This window comes from Dendropsophus ebraccatus, chromosome 14 (assembly GCF_027789765.1).
Source record: "Dendropsophus ebraccatus isolate aDenEbr1 chromosome 14, aDenEbr1.pat, whole genome shotgun sequence".
Classification (NCBI taxonomy): Eukaryota; Metazoa; Chordata; class Amphibia; order Anura; family Hylidae; genus Dendropsophus; species Dendropsophus ebraccatus.
Window position 1 is genome coordinate 73,105,251 of NC_091467.1, and position 21,300 is coordinate 73,126,550.

Below are 21,300 nucleotides of genomic sequence, written 5' to 3' on the forward strand. Positions count from 1 at the left end.
TGTGTGTATATATGTGTGTGTGTGTGTGTGTATTTGTGTGTGTATTTATGTGTATGTGTGTGTGTATGTGTTCTGTGTGTGTGTGTATGTGTTCTGTGTGTGTGTGTGTGTGTGTGTGTGTGTATGTGTGTGTGTTCTGTGAGTATGTATGTGTTCTGTGTGTGTGTGTTTATGTGTATGTGTGTGTGCTCTTGTCCTTTCACTGTGTGCACAGGAGCCAGGCAGGGAGAAGGAGTGGCTGTGTACCTGTAAGCTCCTGAGGGGAGTCAGCATGATGTCACTCTGATGTCAGCAAACTTGTGCAACCTCGAGAGAAGGAGGAGAAGTGTGAGCAGCAGATTGTCCAGCAGTCATCCAGCTGCAGCCTGTGCCCAGCACTGCTCCCCCTTCTCCTCCTCAGGGATACAGTCCTCCTTGGTCTCTGCTCCCCACCTGGAGAGGCTCTCCCCCCAAATAGTGACAGGTAAGAGTAATGTGTGTCCTCTACATCGCCTGCAATGCAATGCAACTGTCCTGCTGGAGACTGGATTGTTTCATCTGTGCTGCACGATTTTCCCTTTGGTGCATTGTATCTCTGCTTGCTGGATGGGAATAGGTTAGGCATGCTTTATTATTGTTGCTGCATTGTAACTAAGCATGCATTATTTTTCTATTGTTGCATTGCTTTGTATTGTTGTATTGTAACTAAGCATGCATTATTAGCTGACTATTTATGAGTGTTGTCAGTCTCTTCTAGCTTCTGGCTCTTATTGGGTTAACACTACCTATTATTGCCCATGTAGTTTGCAGGGGAGACCTGCATGTATTATTGTGAATGTACCTGGAAACAAATGGGTTAAGAATGCAGGATGGTTGTGTTTGGACAGGAATGAGTTAATTCTCAGCAGCACTGGTGGATGTAAGAAGTTCTGCAGCTTTCTATTATATAAAGTTCTTGACTGTAACCTCTCTGCTTGCTGTCAGTGTATGGGGATACATTATATAAAGTTCTTGACTGTAACCTCTCTGCTTGCTGTCAGTGTATGGGGATACATGCTATAGAGCGGCAGTCATATCCCATAGGGGATCTGGTCCTGGCAGCAGAAGTTTCCATACTGCACTGTCTCTAGATGGAAGAAAGAAGGTTCCATCCACTGACAGCAAGAAGAGATCTTATGTATCTTATATACTATAGCACAAGGTATATTAGAAGATGGCAATGAATGGCACTTTATGCTTAGATTATATATATATATATATATATATATATATATATATATATATATATATATATATGGTTTACACCAGGTTTTCCCTCACCTGCAGCAGTTCCAGCTTTCTGCCCTTCTCCAGTATCTGAATCCCCTGGCATGAAAGCTTGTGTGCCCCTCCTGCCCCCCGCACCTGTGGCACATGCCCCCTGCAGCTATGCCCGTGGGGAAAACTAGTAGACAGGGATAAACACGTCATTTTGGGAGAAGTTGTTGAGGAAGGGGTTAAAGTGGCAGCGGATTTCTACTTGGCAGGCAGCGTATGTGTACTGGAAGAAGACTGGCAGTATATATATATACACAGGGGTGTAGGCAGGCAGCGTATGTGAACTGGAAGAGGACTGGCAGTATATATATATATATATATATATATATACACACACAGGGGTGTATGCAGGCAGCGTATGTGTACTGGAAGAGGACTGGCAGTATATATATATATATATATATATATATATATACACACACAGGGGTGTAGGCAGGCAGCATATGTGTACCGGAAGAGGACTGGCAGTATATATATATATATATATATACACAGGGGTGTAGGCAGGCAGCATATGTGTACTGGAAGAGGACTGGCAGTATATATATATATATATATATATATATATACACTGGGGTGTAGGCAGGCAGCGGATGTGTACTGAACGAGGACTGGCAGTATATATATATATATATATATATATATATATATACTCAGGGGTGTAGGCAGGCATTATCTGTGTGGAGCTGAAGGGGTTAAGCAGGCAGTATATGTATGGAGGGGAAGGGGTTAATCAGGCAGTATATGTGTGGAGGAGAAGGGGTTAAGCAGGCAGTATATGGATGGAGGGGAAGGGGTTAAGCAGGCAGTATATGGATGGAGGGGAAGGGGTTAAGCAGGTGGTATATATGTGTGGACGAGAAGGGGTTAAGCAGGCAGTATATTTCTGTGGAGAAGGGGTTAATCAGGCAGTATATGGATGGAGGGGAAGGGTTAAGCAGGCAGTATATATGTGTGGAGGAGAAGGGGTTAAGCAGGCAGTATATGTGTGTGGAGGAGAAGGGGTTAAGCAGGCAGTATATGGATGGAGGGGACGGGGTTAGGCAGGCAATATATGTGTGGAGGGGAAGGGGTTAAGCAGGCATTATCTATGTGGATGGGAAGGGGTTAAGCAGGCGGTATATATGTGTGGAGGAGAAGGGGTTAAGCAGGCAGTAAATGTATAGAGGAGAAGGGGTTAAGCAGGGAGTATATGGATGGAGGGGAAGGGGTTAAGCAGGCAGAATATGGATGGAGGGGAAGGGGTTAAGCAGGCATTATCTGTGTGGATGGGAAGGGGTTAAGCAGGTGGTATATATGTGTGGAGGAGAAGGGGTTAAGCAGGCAGTATATATGGATGGAGGGGAAGGGGTTAAGCAGGCAGTATATATGGATGGAGGGTTAAGGGTTAAGCAGGCAGTAAGGGTTAAGCAGGCAGTAAGGGTTAAGCAGGCAGTAGGGGTCTGTCTGTCTGGGGAAGCACAGAGCTATAGTGTTTGGTATTTATGTTTCCCTCATTGCCTGCACATCCCATATTCCCAGCAGACGGTATACAGCCAGAGAGTCCGCCACGTGCACCGGCTGGGGGGGGGGGGAACTTTCCAGAGGTGGAATATGTACAGTATACAGGGAGGAGGGGGGAGGGGGTGCCCACTGTGATACCTGTCTATTAGGAGGAGGAGGGGGTGCCCGCTGTGATACCTGTGTATGGGGGGGTGCCCACTGTGATACCTGTGTATTAGGAGGAGGAGGTGCCCACTGTGATACCTGTGTATTAGGAGGAGGAGGTGCCCACTGTGATACCTGTGTATTAGGAGGAGGAGGTGCCCACTGTGATACCTGTGTATTAGGAGGAGGAGGTGCCCACTGTGATACCTGTGTATTAGGAGGAGGAGGTGCCCACTGTGATACCTGTGTATTAGGAGGAGGAGGTGCCCACTGTGATACCTATGTATGGGAGTGGGGGTGCCCACTGTGATATCTGTGTATTAGGAGGAGGAGGGGGTGCCCACTGTGATACATGTGTATGGGGGGGGGGTGCCCACTGTGATACCTGTGTATTAGGAGGAGGAGGGGGTGTCCACTGTGATACCCGTGTATTAGGAGGAGGAGGAGGTGCCCACTGTGATACCTATGTATGGGAGTGGGGGGTGCCCACTGTGATATCTGTGTATTAGGAGGAGGAGGGGGTGCCCACTGTGATACATGTGTATGGGGGGGGGGTGCCCACTGTGATACCTGTGTATTAGGAGGAGGAGGGGGTGCCCACTGTGATACCCGTGTATTAGGAGGAGGAGGTGCCCACTGTGATACCTATGTATAGGGGGGGGGGGTGCCCACTGTGATATCTGTGTATTAGGAGGAGGAGGTGCCCACTGTGATACCTGTGTATTAGGAGGAGGAGGTGCCCACTGTGATACCTGTGTATTAGGAGGAGGAAGTGCCCACTGTGATACCTGTGTATTAGAAGGAGGGGGTGCCCACTGTGATACCTGTGTATTAGGAGGAGGAGGTGCCCACTGTGATACCTGTGTATTAGGAGGAGGAGGTGCCCACTGTGATACCTGTGTATTAGGAGGAGGAGGTGCCCACTGTGATACCTGTGTATTAGGAGGAGGAGGTGCCCACTGTGATACCTGTGTATTAGAAAGAGGAGGTGCCCACTGTGAAACCTGTGTATTAGGAGGAGGGGGAGGGGGGGTGCCCACTGTGATACCTGTGTATTAGGAGGAGGGGGGGTGCCCACTGTGATATCTGTGTATTAGGAGGAGGTGCCCACTGTGATACCTGTGTATTAGGAGGAGGAGGTGCCCACTGTGATACCTGTGTATTAGGAGGGGGTGCCCACTGTGATACCTGTGTATTAGGAGGAGGAGGTGGTGCCCACTGTGATACCTGTGTATTAGGAGGAGGGGGTGGAGGTGCCCACTGTGATATCTGTGTATTAGGAAGAGGAGCCCACTGTGATACCTGTGTATTAGGAGGAGGAGGGGGTGCCCACTGTGATACCTGTGTATTAGGAGGAGGTGCCCACTGTGATACCTGTGTATTAGGAGCAGGAGTGGGGGGTGCCCACTGTGATACCTGTGCATTAGGAGGAGGGGGTGCCCACTGTGATACCTGTGTATTAGGAGGAGGGGGTGCCCACTGTGATACCTGTGTATTAGGAGGGGGTGCCCACTGTGATACCTGTGTATTAGGAGGGGGTGCCCACTGTGATATCTGTGTATTAGGAGGAGGGGGTGCCCACTGTGATACCTGTGTATTAGGAGGAGGAGGTGCCCACTGTGATACATGTGTATTAGGAGGAGGAGAGGTGCCCACTGTAATACCTGTGTATGGGGGGGGGTGCCCACTGTGATATCTGTGTATTAGGAGGAGGAGGAGGGGGTGCCCACTGTGATACCCGTGTATTAGGAGGAGGGGGTGCCCACTGTGATACCTTTGTATGGGGGGGGGGTGCCCACTGTGATACCCGTGTATTAGGAGGAGGGGGTGCCTGCCCACTGTGATACCTGTGTATTAGGAGGAGGGGGTGCCCACTGTGATACCTGTGTATGGGGGGGGGGGCCCACTGTGATACCTGTGTATTAAAAGGAGGAGGGGGTGCCCACTGTGATACCTGTGTATTAGGAGGAGGAAGTGCCCACTGTGATACCTGTGTATTAGGAGGAGGAGGTGCCCACTGTGATACCTGTGTATTAGGAGGGGGAGGTGCCCACTGTGATACCTGTGTATGGGGGGGAGTGCCCACTGTGATAGCTGTGTATTAGGAGGAGGGGGTGCCCACTGTGATACCTGTGTATTAGGAGGAGGGGGTGCCCACTGTGATACCTGTGTATGGGGGGGGGGTGCCCACTGTGATAGCTGTGTATTAGGAGGTGGGGGTGCCCTCTGTGATAACTGTGTATTGGGGGGGGGGGCATCTCTATTAGGACCCCTATATAAAGTCGTGTATGTTGCTGCCCATGGTGAGACTAACAATTCCTTCCACACTTGTTATTGTCTATTCAGTCTCCTTTTCCCCAGTTCTCAGCTGCTGCTTTCTGCTGAAGACACAAAAATCTGTGTGTGAGCTTTTCTCTCTGTCTCCCCCTCCTCCCCCCTCCCTTCTGAGATGGCTGATGTAAACGAGTCCCTGGCAGGCTGTATCTGCAACATTGTAGCTTCTTTGTAATGCTGGGAGGGATAACACAGAATCTACAATGTTGCAGATACAGCCAGCCGGGGACTTGTTTACATCAGCTGTCTCAGAAGGGAGGGGGGAGGAGGGGGAGACAGAGAGAAAAGCTCACACACAGATTTTTGTGCAGAAAGCAGCAGGACCGCTCTCTTCCAGTTCACGTTGTCAGCTGGGATTCTCGGGGTTAACGTTCACGCTTGTTTGGTGTTTTTGGTTGCAGTGTTTACAGTAAGCAGCCGCGTCCTGTGACTGTGACGATCCCGCGGGCAGCACCTGTACAGGACACGGGCAGCTTGGTGTGTGTTCGGATGACTTCATCTGTGGGTATAAATGTAATAACAATGTCACATAGCGCCCCCCACTGACCCGGGCACACAGACCCTGCCAGCTGCCGGACCACCGACCGTATTTATGGCTGCACATATTGGTGGCATACGTGGTGGTCCTGGCATCTGCCCATTATCAGATGGGCAAAAGTTTCTACAACCTACAAAATACTCCTGTTTGGTTGTAGTGTTGAGGTGCTGATGTTAGGAGTACCCCTTTAAGGCCCCATATACACTAAAGCCGCCCATATACATATGATGCGGCCCATAGAATGGTGTCTATGGAGCCGGCGGAGGGCGCGTGGCGTAGTGTGAACCTAGCCTGACAGTATATGCACGCTCAGCTGAGCTCAGCAGGGCTGACAACTACTGAAGGTGTATGGAGACCCCCTGAAGAAGGCGGCCCCTTAGATGGGGGGGTCCCAGTGTCTCGGCCCCATTGCTGATCTGATGCATCTGGGGACTCTTCCCATCATACTTAGAGGGATTAGACAAGGAAGACGGTAATGAAGGTGTCTTGTCTCCTCTTGAGGAAATTAGAAGGGATAAGAGGTGACGGCCTGCGTTATATGTCCATCCTCCTCTGTGTACTCATTATATAGATAAAGAACGGCCGCAGGGACGTCCCCTCCCCCATCACATCCTTCCTGCCTCCAATACTAATTACCAGCTCTCAATCCCACCTGTTCACTTTCCCCCCTGGGCGGCGTCAGGTTTGGCCGAGCCCGGGCCGTTCTGGGCAGAGTTACCTCCCTTTTATAACTCCCCACAGGATCCTCCAAAATAGAAATCACAACTACCTGACTCTTTCTGTTAAAGGGATTGTTTACCAAAGAAAAAAAAATCTTTTAAATCAGTTGGTCCCAGCAAGTGCCAGATTTGTAATTTACATCTATTAAAAAATCTCCAGTCTTCCAGTACTTATTAGCTGCTGTATGTCCTGCAGGAAGTGGTGTATTCTCTCCAGTCTGACACAGTGCTCTCTGCTGCCACCTCTGTCCATTTCAGGAACTGTCCAGAGCAGCAGCAAATCCCAATAGAAAACCTCTCCTGCTCTGGACAGTTCCTGACATGGACAGAGGTGGCAGCAGAGAGCACTGTGTCAGACTGGAGAGAATACACCACTTCCTGCAGGACATAAAGCAGCTGATAAGTACTGGAAGACTGGAGATTTTTTAATAGGAGTAAATTACAAATCTCTGGCACTTTCATTTGATCTCCATCGATATCTTTATCTTAGCAGGCTGGAAATATGCTACCTACCGTAGGTCAGCACTGATCTTTTCCTGCTGGATCAGCTGGATGTCTGCCATTACATTTCTGGGTGCGACCACCATAGCTGCCTTCATTTAGACGATACTAGTCTGATTTCTTAGGCTTCTCAAGAAGTCACCACATCCATCAATATCTACATCATATCTGCCGTTACCATCTTCATCAATATCTATTTCATACCTGGTTTGAATATTGAAACAGACGTGTGCTGGGTGCTGATAAGTATGGCCGTGATTACGGTGTATGAAGCTGTTGTTACCTCTGTATTCTATACTGCACCATCTCCATCAATATTTACACAGATCTGGGTATGGAAAGTTATGGTGCAGCCCCATCCCTTTCTGAATAGTGCATGGAGTGCATGGAGAGAGTGCATGGTCTACAGTGCATGGAGAGAGTGCATGGAGTGCATGGAGAGAGTGCATGGTCTACAGTGCATGGAGAGAGTGCCTGATCACAGTGCCTGGTCAGAGTGCATGGTAAGAGTGCCTGGTCACACTACATGGTCTGCAGTGCCTGGTCAGAGTGCATGGAGAGAGTGCCTGGTCAGAGTGCATGGTAAGAGTGCCTGGTTACAGTACATGGTCTGCTGTGCATGGTCTGCAGTGCCTGGTCAGAGTGCATGGAGAGAGTGCCTGGTCAGAGTGCATGGTAAGAGTGCCTGGTTACAGTACATGGTCTGCTGTGCATGGTCTGCAGTGCCTGGTCAGAGTGCGGTGGGCTGCACAATCTTTCATGACGCAAAACAAATGTGAGTGGACGATGGGTGGGGTAGAGTTAACAATAACACCTGTGATAAAATCTGTTTCCTAGGTAACATGGCAGTAAACATCACTTTAACAAATACCAGATCATAAGACGTTCACCTGGCGGGGCTTAAAGGGGAACTCCTGTAAAAATGATTTTAGATGTGCTATCAGATTCATGCAAACACGGAGCTAGAAAGACAAATGACCAGATGTGTTGTAGAACTGCCTATCCAGCTTAAGGCTTGGGACTTGTACAGACTATCATGGTGGCCACCATTTTTAATTTTTTTTTGTAAAAACCTCTGTGGTTATACTAGCGCTTTGCTGATGGTTCTTATTGCTCACGCCCCTGACATCTTGTTACTCAGGACTCTACCTGTGAGGCACTGGGCCACCATTTTTCTCTGTGTTAGTGGTTTTCATATTTGGGTGTGGCCTAATTTGCATAAATATGAATATATTTATAAAATACATACAAGCTAGAGGTGACCACCCGGATCTCAATGAGAGAAAGAGGCTCGTGCACCTGGTGGTGCCAATGTCTTGAGCTAACTCATATAGGATTCTGTTGATCTTTGGAAGTAGGTGACATCATTGCCAGCAGGGTGTGACATCACAGAAGGGGTGTGACATCACAGAAGGGGTGTGACATCACAGAAGGGGTGTGATATCACAGAAGGAGTGTGATATCACAAGGGGTGTGACATCACAGAAGGGGTGTGACATCATCTAAGGGGTGTGACATCACAGAAGGGGTGTGACCTCACCTAAGGGATGTGGCATTACAGAAAAGGTGTGACATCACCTGAGGGGTGTGATATCATCTAAGGGGTGTGGCATCACAGAAGGGGTGTGACCTCACCTAAGGGGTGTGACTAGGAGAACCAGAAGGGCTGAGTTGACCCGTAGCCGTTACAGAACAATGCTACCACCCTTGTGTATCTTGCCCGTTCTCCCCGGGTGGGCACGGCAGCGTTGGAGGTGACAATGCCATGAGTTTCCCATGCTCCGGTATTCCGGGAAGCTGTTACGTCTTCTCTCTTCCCTCGCACATTCCGCAGGCGGCCGCTTACACTACATGACCCCTTCAGCCGCTTCCTGAAATATACAGGAAAACACTCAGCAACTCTCTGCCCAGAATTCCCCTCATGATTGGATTGGTTATTGTATAGGAGCTATAGGGGAAGTGGCTGTGAAAATACTCCATTGTAGGTGGAAGGAGGGGAAGGGGCCCTGGACCAGAGGGCCCCCATAGGGTCAGGGACAAGGAGCTGCGGCTTGCCAAAGCTGAGGGAGAGATGTTTGTGTTCTGGCTGCGATGCCAAACATAGACCGGACTCACAATTCCAGGTCTGGGTCTGGTCCTTGAAGAACCGAGGCAGAAGAAGGGCCCCTCATCTATCAGAAGTCAGGGGGGCCTATCCTGCCACCCTAGTGCCCCTCAGAACTCAAAATGTAAGGCTGGGCCAGGTGGGACATGGTGAGGAACCTAATGGCCACACAGTCCCACCATCGACTCCCCGGAGGGCCACCCGTGGGGCCACCACACCTTGAGAAATCTGAGGGACAAACTACACAGTGATGTAATAAGGATCAGCTCCACCGGCCCTTAGTCACTAGTGGTTGTATCATCTCCATGTAATTCACAGGTGTCCGCGGTACCACCCTCGGGGCAACTTCCTCAGGGCCTCTAACCAACCTGCCTAGCGGCATCAGTCATGTTACGCCCATGGGTAACAATGAGGCCAGGCTATGTGTTTACAGTTCTTATATGATTCATTGGAAATGTATGAACACCATTCTCCTATGGTTGTCATAGCTCCACCCATATCACCGACATGGCTTAAAGGGATGTGTCACCTAGATTTTCTTTTACCGATTAGTCAGATACTAAAACTTCTTCTTTTATTCTAATCTGTTTCTATTTTCTGACTCTAATATCTTTTATTTTCCTTTTTGTACATTGTTATGGGGGCAGCCATCTTGCCTTTTCTATTTTTAACAGCATTTAGTGACATGCTTTACAGCTAGCCTCATGGACATAGACGACAATAGACAGACTCTGTCCCCTTGAGATGAATGTGAGACATTACTTAGCATGCTCTGTGACCTGTGAAGAGGTCGTTCTACAGGGAGCTGCTATTGTCTCCTCTATCTACCGTTGTCACATGATGCTGCAATGCTTTACAGATCACTTTACTGCAGCCTCCTCTTATCACCACAGACACAACAGGAAGTCTCAGCTTAGTTTTAGCCCCAGTGGTGAGAAAGAGAACTGCAAGATATCAGGATTATTTTATATTATAGATAGAAAAATTTAAAATTATTTTTAAAAAGTCAACAAAAATCCTTTTAAAAAATCTGTTTTACATAAAAATAATAGTATGTAGAGAGGTTCACCAGCACTGCTCCTACTATATGGTGTGGGAGAGCAGTCGGGCGTGCTTGGGGCTATTGCCAGTACACATAGGGGGTGCTCCTTTTAAATGCACGTTTGGATAGCAATATATTCTTGTGTATAGAAGAAAAGATAAGGGCACTCACCCATCTGTAGTATACAAACTTTAATCTTTATTTCATGGTGCGGTTAAAACATCCAATGCGCGAAATGGCCATCGTGACCACGCTGTGATTATAGTATGGCGTCTGCTCCAACTTAGTGCGCTAATTGGATGTTTTAACCGCACCATGAAATAAAGATTGAAGTTTGCACACTACAGATGGGTGAGTGCCCTTATCTTTTCTTCTATACACAAGAATACATAAAAATAATATTTACTCCATAAGTCATTTTCTGATGACACTGTCCCTTTAAGGGATTGTTCACTGTAGACAAAACTTTTTCGAAATGACGTGAAATATCTTGGTGGGACCGTGTCTATCAGCCGCAGCGCTGGTCTCCGCTCTGGGAGGCGACTGGTTAAATTTTAACCATTTTAATTACCGTGTAAAGTGTAAGGCTTCCTCGTCACTGGTTACGGTGTACGCTCTCAGTTACAGATTTGTTGAGCGATCTCTGTGCAGTCATGTGTTACCTCCTCGGATACGCTGGGTGCTGACGCTTTCTGTCATACCCTGAAAAAGCTCCTGACACTTAAAGGGTTACTTCTTTCATTAGATCTGCGGCAGATGGGGAACATGGTGTCCGCAATCATCCGGGTGTGATATGGTGGATGTTACGTGAATAGTGTTATCTTGATGGAAACATAAGTCAGCTGTTGTTGTCCCTGCTACTGAAGCTTGTGATCTTGTTGGGGACTACAACTCCCAGCACTCTGCTCCAGGGCGCGTGGCCTTGTATCTGTGATGTCACCTGTAATATCATTCAGGCATGGGGTGACTTCCCTATTAAAGGAGTTGTTCACCAAAATGTTTTCCTTTAAATCAGCTTGGGCCAGAAAGTTATATAGATTTGTAATTTACTCCTCTATAAAAATCCTGAGTCTTCCAGTACTTATCAGCTGCTTTATGTCCTGCAGGAAGTGATGTATTCTCTCCAGTCTGACACAGTGCTCACACACCTGTCCATGGTTGTGTCTGGTATTGCAGTTTAACTCCATTATAGTAAATGGCACTGAGCTGCAATCTCACACACAACCTGCGGACAGGTGTGGCGCTGCTTTACCTATGATTCCCTAAGGAAGTTGTTCTTGTTGCGTATTTCAAGGGGGACTCCTCTAATAACTTTGTTTTTCTTATTTGTTTTTATAGGAAATGGCGCTAATCAATGGTTTACGCCAGGTTGGCACCATCTTAGCTTCTTCATGGCTTTTGTCCATCTTTATCACCTTGGTGGAAGCTCAAACCCCCCCTACGGGCTGTGGAAGTGGATTGGACCCAATCTACTATTACTTATGTGATTTGTCGGCAGCGTGGGGCATTGTCCTACAAGCCATAACCAGTGCCGGCATTGTCTCTTCCTTCATCCTTACCATCGTCTTAATAGCCAGCACCCCCTTTATTCAGGACAAGAGGAAGAAGAGCATGCTGGGAACTCAAGTCTTCTTCCTCATTGGCACGACTGGACTCTTTTGCCTTGTGTTTGATATGGTGGTCCAAAAATACTTCTCCACCTGTGCATCTCGGAGGTTCCTCTTTGGGGTCTTGTTTGCCATCTGCTTCTCCTGCCTGTGGGTCCATGCGGGGAATCTCAACTACTTGGTGAGGAAAAACACCGGACCAAGCGGCTGGTGCATTTTTGGCCTTGCAGTTGCCCTGACACTGGTGGAGGTGATTATCAATACGGAGTGGCTGATCATCACCATCGTACGGACCAGCAGTACCGTGGGACAGCCGTGCCTTATCGGCAACGCCGACTTTGTCATGGCATTGATCTACGTCATGTTCCTCATCCTTGCCGGATTTGTGACCGCCTGGCCGGCCCTGTGCGGACGTTACGGTCACTGGAAGAAGCACGCCGTCTTCATTCTCCTCACGCTTTTCCTATCCATTTGCATTTGGATTGTGTGGATCGTTATGTACGTCTACGGAAACATCCAGGTGGGAATCCCTGCCTATTGGGATGACCCAACGTTGGCCATCGCTCTGGTGTCAAACGCCTGGGTCTTTTTGTTCCTCTATATCATCCCGGAAATCTCTCAGTTGACCAAGCCAAGTCTAGAGCAGACATTTGAAGAAGAGCTCTACCCTTCGAGGGGAGTTGGTTACGAGACCATCCTCAAGGAGCAAACGTCTCAGAGCATGTATGTGGAAAACAAGGCCTTCTCTATGGACGAGCCACAGGCTGGTAAGGACTTATGGTTGAATTCCTGCAGTTCAGATGTTATCCACTCCCGAGTGGTGCAGTGGGGTTAGAGGGTTGGAGTTCGACCACCATCTCACAATCTCAGGGGGGGATTCCTAGGGTCTATACTACCTGGGAGACCTAGGGGCTCTCCACTACCTAGAGGACCAATGGGGTAACTTCACTACCTGGGAGACCTAGGGGCTCTTCACTACCTGCAGGACCAATGGGGTAACTCCACTACCTGGAGGACCAATGGGGTAACTCCACTACCTGGGAGACATAGGGGCTCTTCACTACCTGCAGGACCAATGGGGTAACTCCACTACCTGGAGGACCAATGGGGTAACTACACTACCTGGAGGACCAATGGGGTAACTACACTACCTGGAGGACCAATGGGGTAACTACACTACCTGGAAGACCAATGGGGTAACTCCACTACCTGGAGGACCAATGGGGTAACTCCACTACCTGGAGGACCAATGGGGCCTCTGCCATCCAAGTTCCCCCTTTAAATCCTACACAATAATGAGGGGTGCGTTGCGTTGTTTCTATTGTTAGCCTAAGATCTATGACAAAGAGTATATCAGCCCATTGTTCCCACCTCTGCCATGGGTCTTATCTGCGAATACCAATACTGCTGAAAGTGGCACTCCCTTGGGGCACCAGATGCCCGGTACTAGAATCATCACCTGTAGATGTAAGATGAGGCCCCACTGGCTATTTGGCAATGGTGGCTGCTGTGACGCCTATGGCCACACTTTCATAGGGTATGTGCACACTGCGGAATCCTGAGGGAAAACCAGTCACTGATTCCGCAGCTCGCATCCGCTTGTGGACTCTGCAGTCCGTGGGCAGGTGCGAGGTGCGGAATCCACAATGGGTAACTTCTGTAGTGTGCCCATACACTTGGAATTCTGACGTTCCTGCTCTATGTGAACGGGGCCTAATACCCCGACCGATTGCTAGAAAGAGCTGGGAGAAGCCCCTGGCTAAGCGCTTCTCTCCATGTCTACCATGTGCCATGTGAGATTCTGGGGATCTATAGGGTACTGCAACCACCATAGATCAGATTTGAGCTTATTGGGTCACACTAATGATGTCTTATATACAGTCCAGGCCCGTATACGGATTAAGCTCAATGGCAACTTTGTATGGCAGCCTGTTGTATGGAGTACATAGGTTCCTTAGTTATATCTGTGTCTGGATGCCAGTCACCCAGCTAGCCCAGACTACCACATATCCTATCTGGTCAGATACACAGATTTGCCATTGGGCCTGTATGATGACCCCCATGCGAGTCAAATAGGCAGCCATAAGCACAGAAAAAACACAAGGTAATAATAGCATCTCACAGGGTTAAAGGGGTACACTGGTAAAAAAATACTTATCAGCTGCTTTATGTCCTGCAGATAGTGGTGTATTCTCTCCAGTCTGACACAGTGCTCTCTGCTGCCACCTCTGTCCATGTCAGGAACTGACCAGAGCAGGAGAGGTTTTCTATGGGAATTTGCTGCTGCTCTGGACAATTCCTGACATGGACAGAGGTGGCAGCAGAGAGCACTGTAGCAGACTGGAGAGAATACACCACTTCCTGCAGGACACACAGCAGCTGATAAGTACTGGCAGACTGGAGATTTTTAAATAGAAGTAAATTAATTTTTTTTCTCTGGAGTACTCCTGTAAGCGTTGTCATAGGGACACTGACCCTGTTAGGAACCAATAATATTTCTTTGTTCAGTATATTTACCAATACAGGGATTATTAAAGCTGCATACTGAGTTGCTATGAGGGTTAGGCTATGAAAATACTGCCACAATATAAGGGCAGGAAGTGTTGTCATGGGGACACAAATACAGTTGCTCATAAATCCTAATGTATACTTGTTACTTAGCTGACCTCTTATCTGTCTCTTTCTCTTGCCAGCAAAGCGGCCCGTATCTCCGTACAGCGGATACAACGGACAGATCAGGAGCAGCGTATATCAACCCACAGAGATGGCGTTAATGAACAAGAATACGGTAAGAGCCGAGTGCCAGGCTGCCGGGAGGCCTCCTTCTCCCAGATAGTGGCTACACTGCGGCTATTCATAGTATACCGGGGACTCATCCAAAACAGACACTGCCTCTTAAAGTCACAGAGCGCAATTAAAGGCGCTGCAAATTGACTTCTCATTGAGTCGTCTCCAAGAAGATGGAGAGCTTGGATTATGTCCGCTACATCATGTACACTGTGCCAGACCTCACTCTATCTGGTTTCTGTAAAGTTGTCATAGTTAAAGGGGTTGCTCCCCAAAAAGTTTTTCTTTCAAATTAACTGTTACCAGAAAGTGCCAGAGATTTTTAATTTACTTCTATTAGAAAATCTACAGTCTTCTAGTACTTATCAGCTGCTGTATTTCCTACAGGAAGTGGTGTATTCTCTCCAGTCTGACACAGTGCTCTCTGCTGCCACCTCCGTCCATGTCAGGAACTGTCCAGAGCAGCAGAGGTTTTCTATGGGGATTTGCTATTGCTCTGGACAGTTCCTGACATGGACAGAGGTGGCAGCAGAGAGCACTGTGTCAGACTGGGGAGAATACACCACTTCCTGCAGGGCATACAGCAGCTGACAATTACTGGCAGACTGGAGATTTTTTTTATAGAAGTAAATTACAAATCTCTGGACTACTGAACTACTCCTTAAAGGGTTGTCCAGGATTATAAAAATTAAAAACCATGGCTGAATTCTTACAGAAATAGCACCACCTCTGTACACAGGAGGCATGTAGTATTGCAGCTCAGCTCTAATGAGGTAAATGTGGCTGAGCTGTAATACCAGACACAACCTGTGGACAGTAGTGGTGCTGTTTTTGTACGCAGTCGCAATGTTCTATAAGTGCCTGTTAAATGAGGAAAATACTACCTTAAGGCAGCAGTATAATAAGCGATTCTTACTGTTGGCACCATGTAGAGCTGGCAGCTTTTTTTGTAGCAGTCACAGAGTTCTGACTTTAGTCCCTCAGTTCCTGGACGCCTGCAGCTCTGTGCACACAATAAGCAGGTTTATCTGCCCGGATGTGACATGCGCCCTCTTGATTCATTTCCCCTTTTTTTGCTGTTAATTAGCTGATAAGCCGCCACCACACGACTCATACTTCTCCTTTCCTTCTGCCATAGTCGGAAGTTCCGTATGATGTAATCATACCCAGAGCCACTGCCAACACTCACCCAGCAGCCAGCGGAAACTCCACACTGAGAGCCGAGGACGCGCACGCTGCACAGAACCGGCACAGCACAAATAATGGACAGGTATAATTACACACAGTGAGGAGCGGGGCAAATATAACAAATTACTGATCCTGTGGCTTCAGTTATTAGACTCCAGAGCTGCACTCTCTATTCTGCTGGTGAAATCACTGTGTACATACATTACATTACTGATCCTGATTGTAATATACTCAGAGCTGCACTCACTATTCTGCTGGTGGAGTCACTGTGTACATACATTACATTACTGATTATAATATACTCCAGAGCTGCACTCACTATTCTACTGGTGGAGTCACTGTGTACATACATTACATTACTGATCCTGATTATGATATACTCAGAGCTGCACTCACTATTCTACTGGTGCGGTCACTGTGTACATACATTACATTACTGATCCTGATTATAATATACTCCAGAGCTGCACTCACTATTCTGCTGGTGGAGTCACTATGTACATACATTACATTACTGATCCTGATTATATTTCTATATGTTTGGGATCAATAACGTTATCTGAACCCAAACGTTTGGCATTTGTTTTCCTGTTGGATGTCGCCGTAGGAAGTCCTGGAAAACATGGATACAGACATAGACCGTAGGCTGTCTGTATGTTTTCCTGGAAGCCCTACAGCAGCATCCAACTTCTCCAGCCACAAGGAATCAAATGGATAACTTGGCCAAACCCAAACATTTTGACTGATCCGCTGTACACCAACACTTGGGTAACGCTCCAGAGCTACACTCACAATTCTGCTGGTTCAGAGTGGAAATCTCTCAGAATCCCCTGGTTCCTCAGTGTTTGTATAGGACTTAGGGTTATATTACACGGTGCGATTAACACAGTAAGCGAGCGCTGATCTGCTACATTAAATGGCTTGATTATCGTGAAGCAAGGACTGTGTAATATAAATAAATATATATATATATATATATATATATATATATATATATATATATATATATATTGTTACCGATGTTCTGACAGCCCTTGTTTTAAATAGAAAGTAGTAAAGATTATACTTACCTGTTCAGGCTTCCGTATGTCCTACTCCCTGTTCCCCGCTCACTGCAGCTGCCGTTAGAGCTCTGTGTAGTGACACGTCACTCAGCCAATCATTGGCCAAGACGGGACAGCCCTGCAGTCAGTGATTGGCCGGGTGGCTGTCACCGCAGAGAGCTTCAACAGCGGTTGCAGTGAGCAGGGAGCAGGGAGCAGGACATACAGGAGCCTGAATAGGTAAGTATAATCTTCATTATATTCTTTACACTGTCATCAGCCCATGAATCTTAAACTTGTTGAAAGACAAAGACAAGAGGATGATCGGCTCTTAGGTTAACCGTTGTTTTTATTTATATCTGCCCTAATCGTTCTGATTCGTCAGATGATTGCTCCGTGCAATAGAACCCTTACGCCAGGGATTTGCATTCTGGGAAGTGTATTCTGCACTGTACAGAAAGCTGAGCTAGGAAATGTAAAACGCTTTGCCACTTCCAATATATGTAAATATAAGTCTTCCCAGTCAGTGTCGTATGCATGTATATATGTATATATATATATATATATATATATATATATATATACTGCTGTGTCTATGCGTTACCTAATACTTATTTTCTTTTAATTTCCATTTTAGACAAACTCTTCCCCGTACAGTCAGTGGTGAGGTCTGGAACCCCCCTGCTCCTCCTTACACATACCATCCAGTATAGATGACTACAGAAGAGTCTCGTCACACAGCTGACACTCTAATGACGGAGCATCGTCCATCAGTATGGAGAAGAAGCATCATAAGTGTCATTGCAAGGTCAAATTTGTAAATTAAGGTCACCGTGGCGTTACGTAACAGAAACCACGTGCGATTTTTATGCTTTATTTGCACAATCCTTATGGAAGCGGCCATTTTGTGCTCAGGTCTCAAAGATATCACTAGTTCCCTAGTGTATCACTAAACTGAATCCCCATAATGGCAAAATGGTTGATTCTATACTAGGTCCTATAGGTACTCTGTAACTGGATAGTATAATGCAGTGGTCTCTAACATGTGGTTCTCTGGCTGTAGTGAAACTACAACTCCCAGAGTGCACTGGTGTAGACAGCCTATGGCTGGGGTTCAGAGATAGGGTGAGCTGCCAGCCAAATTACAGGACAAAAGTACAGCTCCTAGCATTGCCCGATACATTGCCGATATACTGTGCAGATAAAACCCACAATAAATCAGGACCCCAGAACAAACCTCAAAAAGTGTACTAGATCAGACCCCCTCCCGCCATATGTACCCCTGCGATCCATTATGTTAGCAAATAATATACTGTAAAAACACGACCCTGAAATAACATATGAGCCCAAAATAGCTCTCAAAATTATTCTAGACTCCAGATCAGACCCCTAAATGAATACAGACACCATCTTTCCAAATAAGTTAGACCCCAGACAAGACAATTCCTTGTCCTAAAGATATTGGGAGCTGCGATATTTGCTGATACCCCATATAGACAATACCCCAGAATAAAGTAAAGTAAATTAGTCTAGACTCCAGATCAGACCCCTAAATAAATACAGACCCCAGATTAGGCCTTCAAATTAATTTAGACTCTGAGATCCACTATGTTAGCAAATGATATACCATGCAAAGAAGACCCCATAATAAAGTAGGACCCCAGAAGAGACCTCAAAATTAGTCTAGACTCCAGATCAGACCCCTAAAGAAATACAGACCCCAGACCTTCATATTCATTTAGACCCCACATATGTGCCTGATATACTGTGCAGGTAAGGCCCCAAATAAAATAAGACCCCAGAACAGGCCCCTAAATTAATATGCCCGGCCCCCAGTGTGGCGAAACCCCCTCCCCTCTGTGACACGGTCCCATTAGAATCAATGGAGCTGCCTCACAAAGGGGAGGGGCCCCTGCCACCAGACATCGGTTCAAAAAAAGGACCGCGACACCAGCATCCCCGCACCGGCGTCAATCTTTACATGTAAAAAACCTAGTGGTACCTTCACTTTAAAGTTAGTTCAGACCCAAGATTGATCCTTTAACTAATCTAAATTATAGATCAGACCCCAAAACTAATTGATGCTACTATGGCGGTAGTTATGACCCTGCTGGGAGTTGTAGTCTTGCAATAACTGGAGAACCACACTGGTATAATGCAATAGGCCTCATATATCTGAGCTGCTAGAGGTCGTTTCCATAGCAACCAGAGTTCAGCTTTCATTTTCTGCACTGCACTGGAAAACTGTGGTTGCTATGGGCAACAAGAATGCTTCTCCCTGTCCAGCTCTTCTCATACACGAGGCCGTGGCAATAACGTCCGTACTGCCCCTGACTATGTACCAGTGCCTTGGAAACAATAAATCTCTTCATTTCACCGGTTGCTTACGGAGCAGTGACGGGGAACTTCTCCATGTTTTTTTTGTATATTCTTATTTACCTGAAGTTCTGTATAGAGAATGTTATTTTTACACTATTGTTTTGCATATGAGAGTGCGAGTGACTGGAGGTTGAGTGTGCGCGTGTGGTTTCGCTATGGGGGGAGTCATGTGATCTTCTGTCGCCGCGTTTGAAGAAGACTAAGCGTGTTGAAATCGCCGAAGACAAACAAAACTTCTCACTTCACGCGGCTTCATAGCTGAATTTATGTTTAAAAGAAGTAAATATTTAAATTAAATTTGTTACGTTGTAATTATTTGTGAATATATTGAAATAAAATTGTACATTTCATGACTGAATCGGACTTGTTTCTTATATTTACATGGCGGCCTTCTTTCAGAAACTGCGCCATTACTTTTTGTGTTATTACTGCTCAGTGGAGCCGAGCTGCAATACCGGACACAAACACTGCTCACGTCTGGCGCTGTTTCTGGAGGAAACCAACTAAGTTTTTCAAATTCTGGAAATCCCTTTAAGTTAAAATTTACCTTGTAAACATTTAGAAAAACAATGTGGTGACGAACAGGAGGAGTGGAATTTTCCATTGACTCAGCTTGGAACAACATGGGGCAATTTTCCATTTTGCAAATACACTTCTGTGTGTTCGTTGAAGTGCGGTATTTGTTCTTCCTTAGTCTCAGCCATAAATTCTCCAACCATCCAGGTGATGAGACAGCAGCCTGCGGCTACTTAGAGGATGACACCAAATTCCATCCATTTTTTTAACTGACTTCTTTTCTCTTTGGAGGGGGGGAGGGCAGTATTAATAAATGGTCGTGTCTGAATCTCTGATTGCTGTCAGTGAATGGGGACACTGTTTACACCCAGAGGACGAGAACCCTTCTTGAACCCATCCAGCTGGCACTGCTGCATAGCCTGTCGCTATGTGTAAGCTGTCTGTTATAATGGCCCATGCACCTATGTAAGCGGGATATGACAAGGATGGGGATTTTTAACCTATGGACCTAATATATACAGCTCTGTACAAGGCAGAGTATAATATAGGAATGTCCCCATTCATTGACAGCAAGCAGGTTGTGCTTTAGTAATGCCAAACCTTACGTATCCTCCACCCAATGTTGGCCAATAAATTTAGTCTACTTGTACTAGAGAAGTTGTACATTCTTGACAACTTTCTAACTTTTAAAAAGACAAGTCAGACTCACCCTATACCTGCCCATTACTATAGGGCATGGGTCTCCAAACTGCGGCCCTCCAGCTGTTGCAAAACTACATTTCCCATCATGCCTGGACTGCCAAATCCAAAGCTTTAGCTGTCCAGGCATGATGGGAGTTGTGGTTTCGCAACAGCTGGAGGGGCCGCAGTTTGGAGACCCATGCAGGGCATCTGAATCACAAATAGTGCATATTACTCATTTTATCACACCCCCAAAACTGCATACAGGCCCCAGACTAGAACCGAACTAAACCAAAGACTAAATTATTACAGACCCCAGAATAGATCTCTTAACTATTACAAACACCAAATTAGACCCCTAAACTAATACAGACCCCAGACACAACCCCTAAACTCATACAGACCCCAGACACAACCCCTACACTAATACAGAACCCAGACCAGACCCCTACACTAATACAGACCCCAGAACAGATCCATAAACTAATACAGACACCCGACCCCTAAACTAATACAGACCCCAGACCAGACCCCTAAATACAGACCCCAGACACAACCCCTAACCTAATACAGACCCCAGACCAGATACCTACACTAATACAGACCCCAAACCAGATCCATAAACTAATACAGACACCCGACCCCTAAACTAATACAGACCCCAGACCAGATCCCTAAACTAATACAGACCCCAGACCAGATCCCTAAACTAATACAGACCCCAGACCAGACCCCTAAATACAGACCCCAGACACAACCCCTAACCTAATACAGACCCCCGACCAGACCCCTACACTAATAAAGACCCCAGACCAGACCCCTAAACTAATACAGACCCCAGACCAGACCCTTACACTATAACAGACTCCAAACTAGATCCCCCAAATAAATACCACAGACCCTAAAAACAATGAAAGA

The 21,300-nt window shown here is 46.8% G+C and overlaps 1 protein-coding gene across 1 annotated transcript; it reads left to right on the plus strand.

Annotated features, from left to right (window-relative positions):
- The first annotated feature begins 239 nt into the window (after positions 1-239).
- Positions 240-19,543, plus strand: GPRC5C (G protein-coupled receptor class C group 5 member C). The gene is made up of 5 exons (XM_069952753.1): positions 240-463; positions 11,520-12,555; positions 14,482-14,576; positions 15,714-15,845; positions 17,444-19,543. Exons 2-5 carry the CDS (start codon positions 11,523-11,525, stop codon positions 17,471-17,473), a joined length of 1,290 nt encoding a protein of 429 aa, XP_069808854.1. The 5' UTR covers positions 240-463; positions 11,520-11,522; the 3' UTR covers positions 17,474-19,543.
- The last annotated feature ends 1,757 nt before the right edge of the window (positions 19,544-21,300 follow it).

Excerpts from the sequence above, each read along its gene's own strand:
- GPRC5C (XM_069952753.1), top strand. The coding sequence starts at position 11,523 with ATGGCGCTAATCAATGGTTTACGCCAGGTTGGCACCATCTTAGCTTCT. Across the intron at positions 14,577-15,713 it reads CGTTAATGAACAAGAATACG|TCGGAAGTTCCGTATGATGT; the intron begins GTAAGAGCCGAG and ends CTTCTGCCATAG. Across the intron at positions 15,846-17,443 it reads ACAGCACAAATAATGGACAG|ACAAACTCTTCCCCGTACAG; the intron begins GTATAATTACAC and ends TTTCCATTTTAG.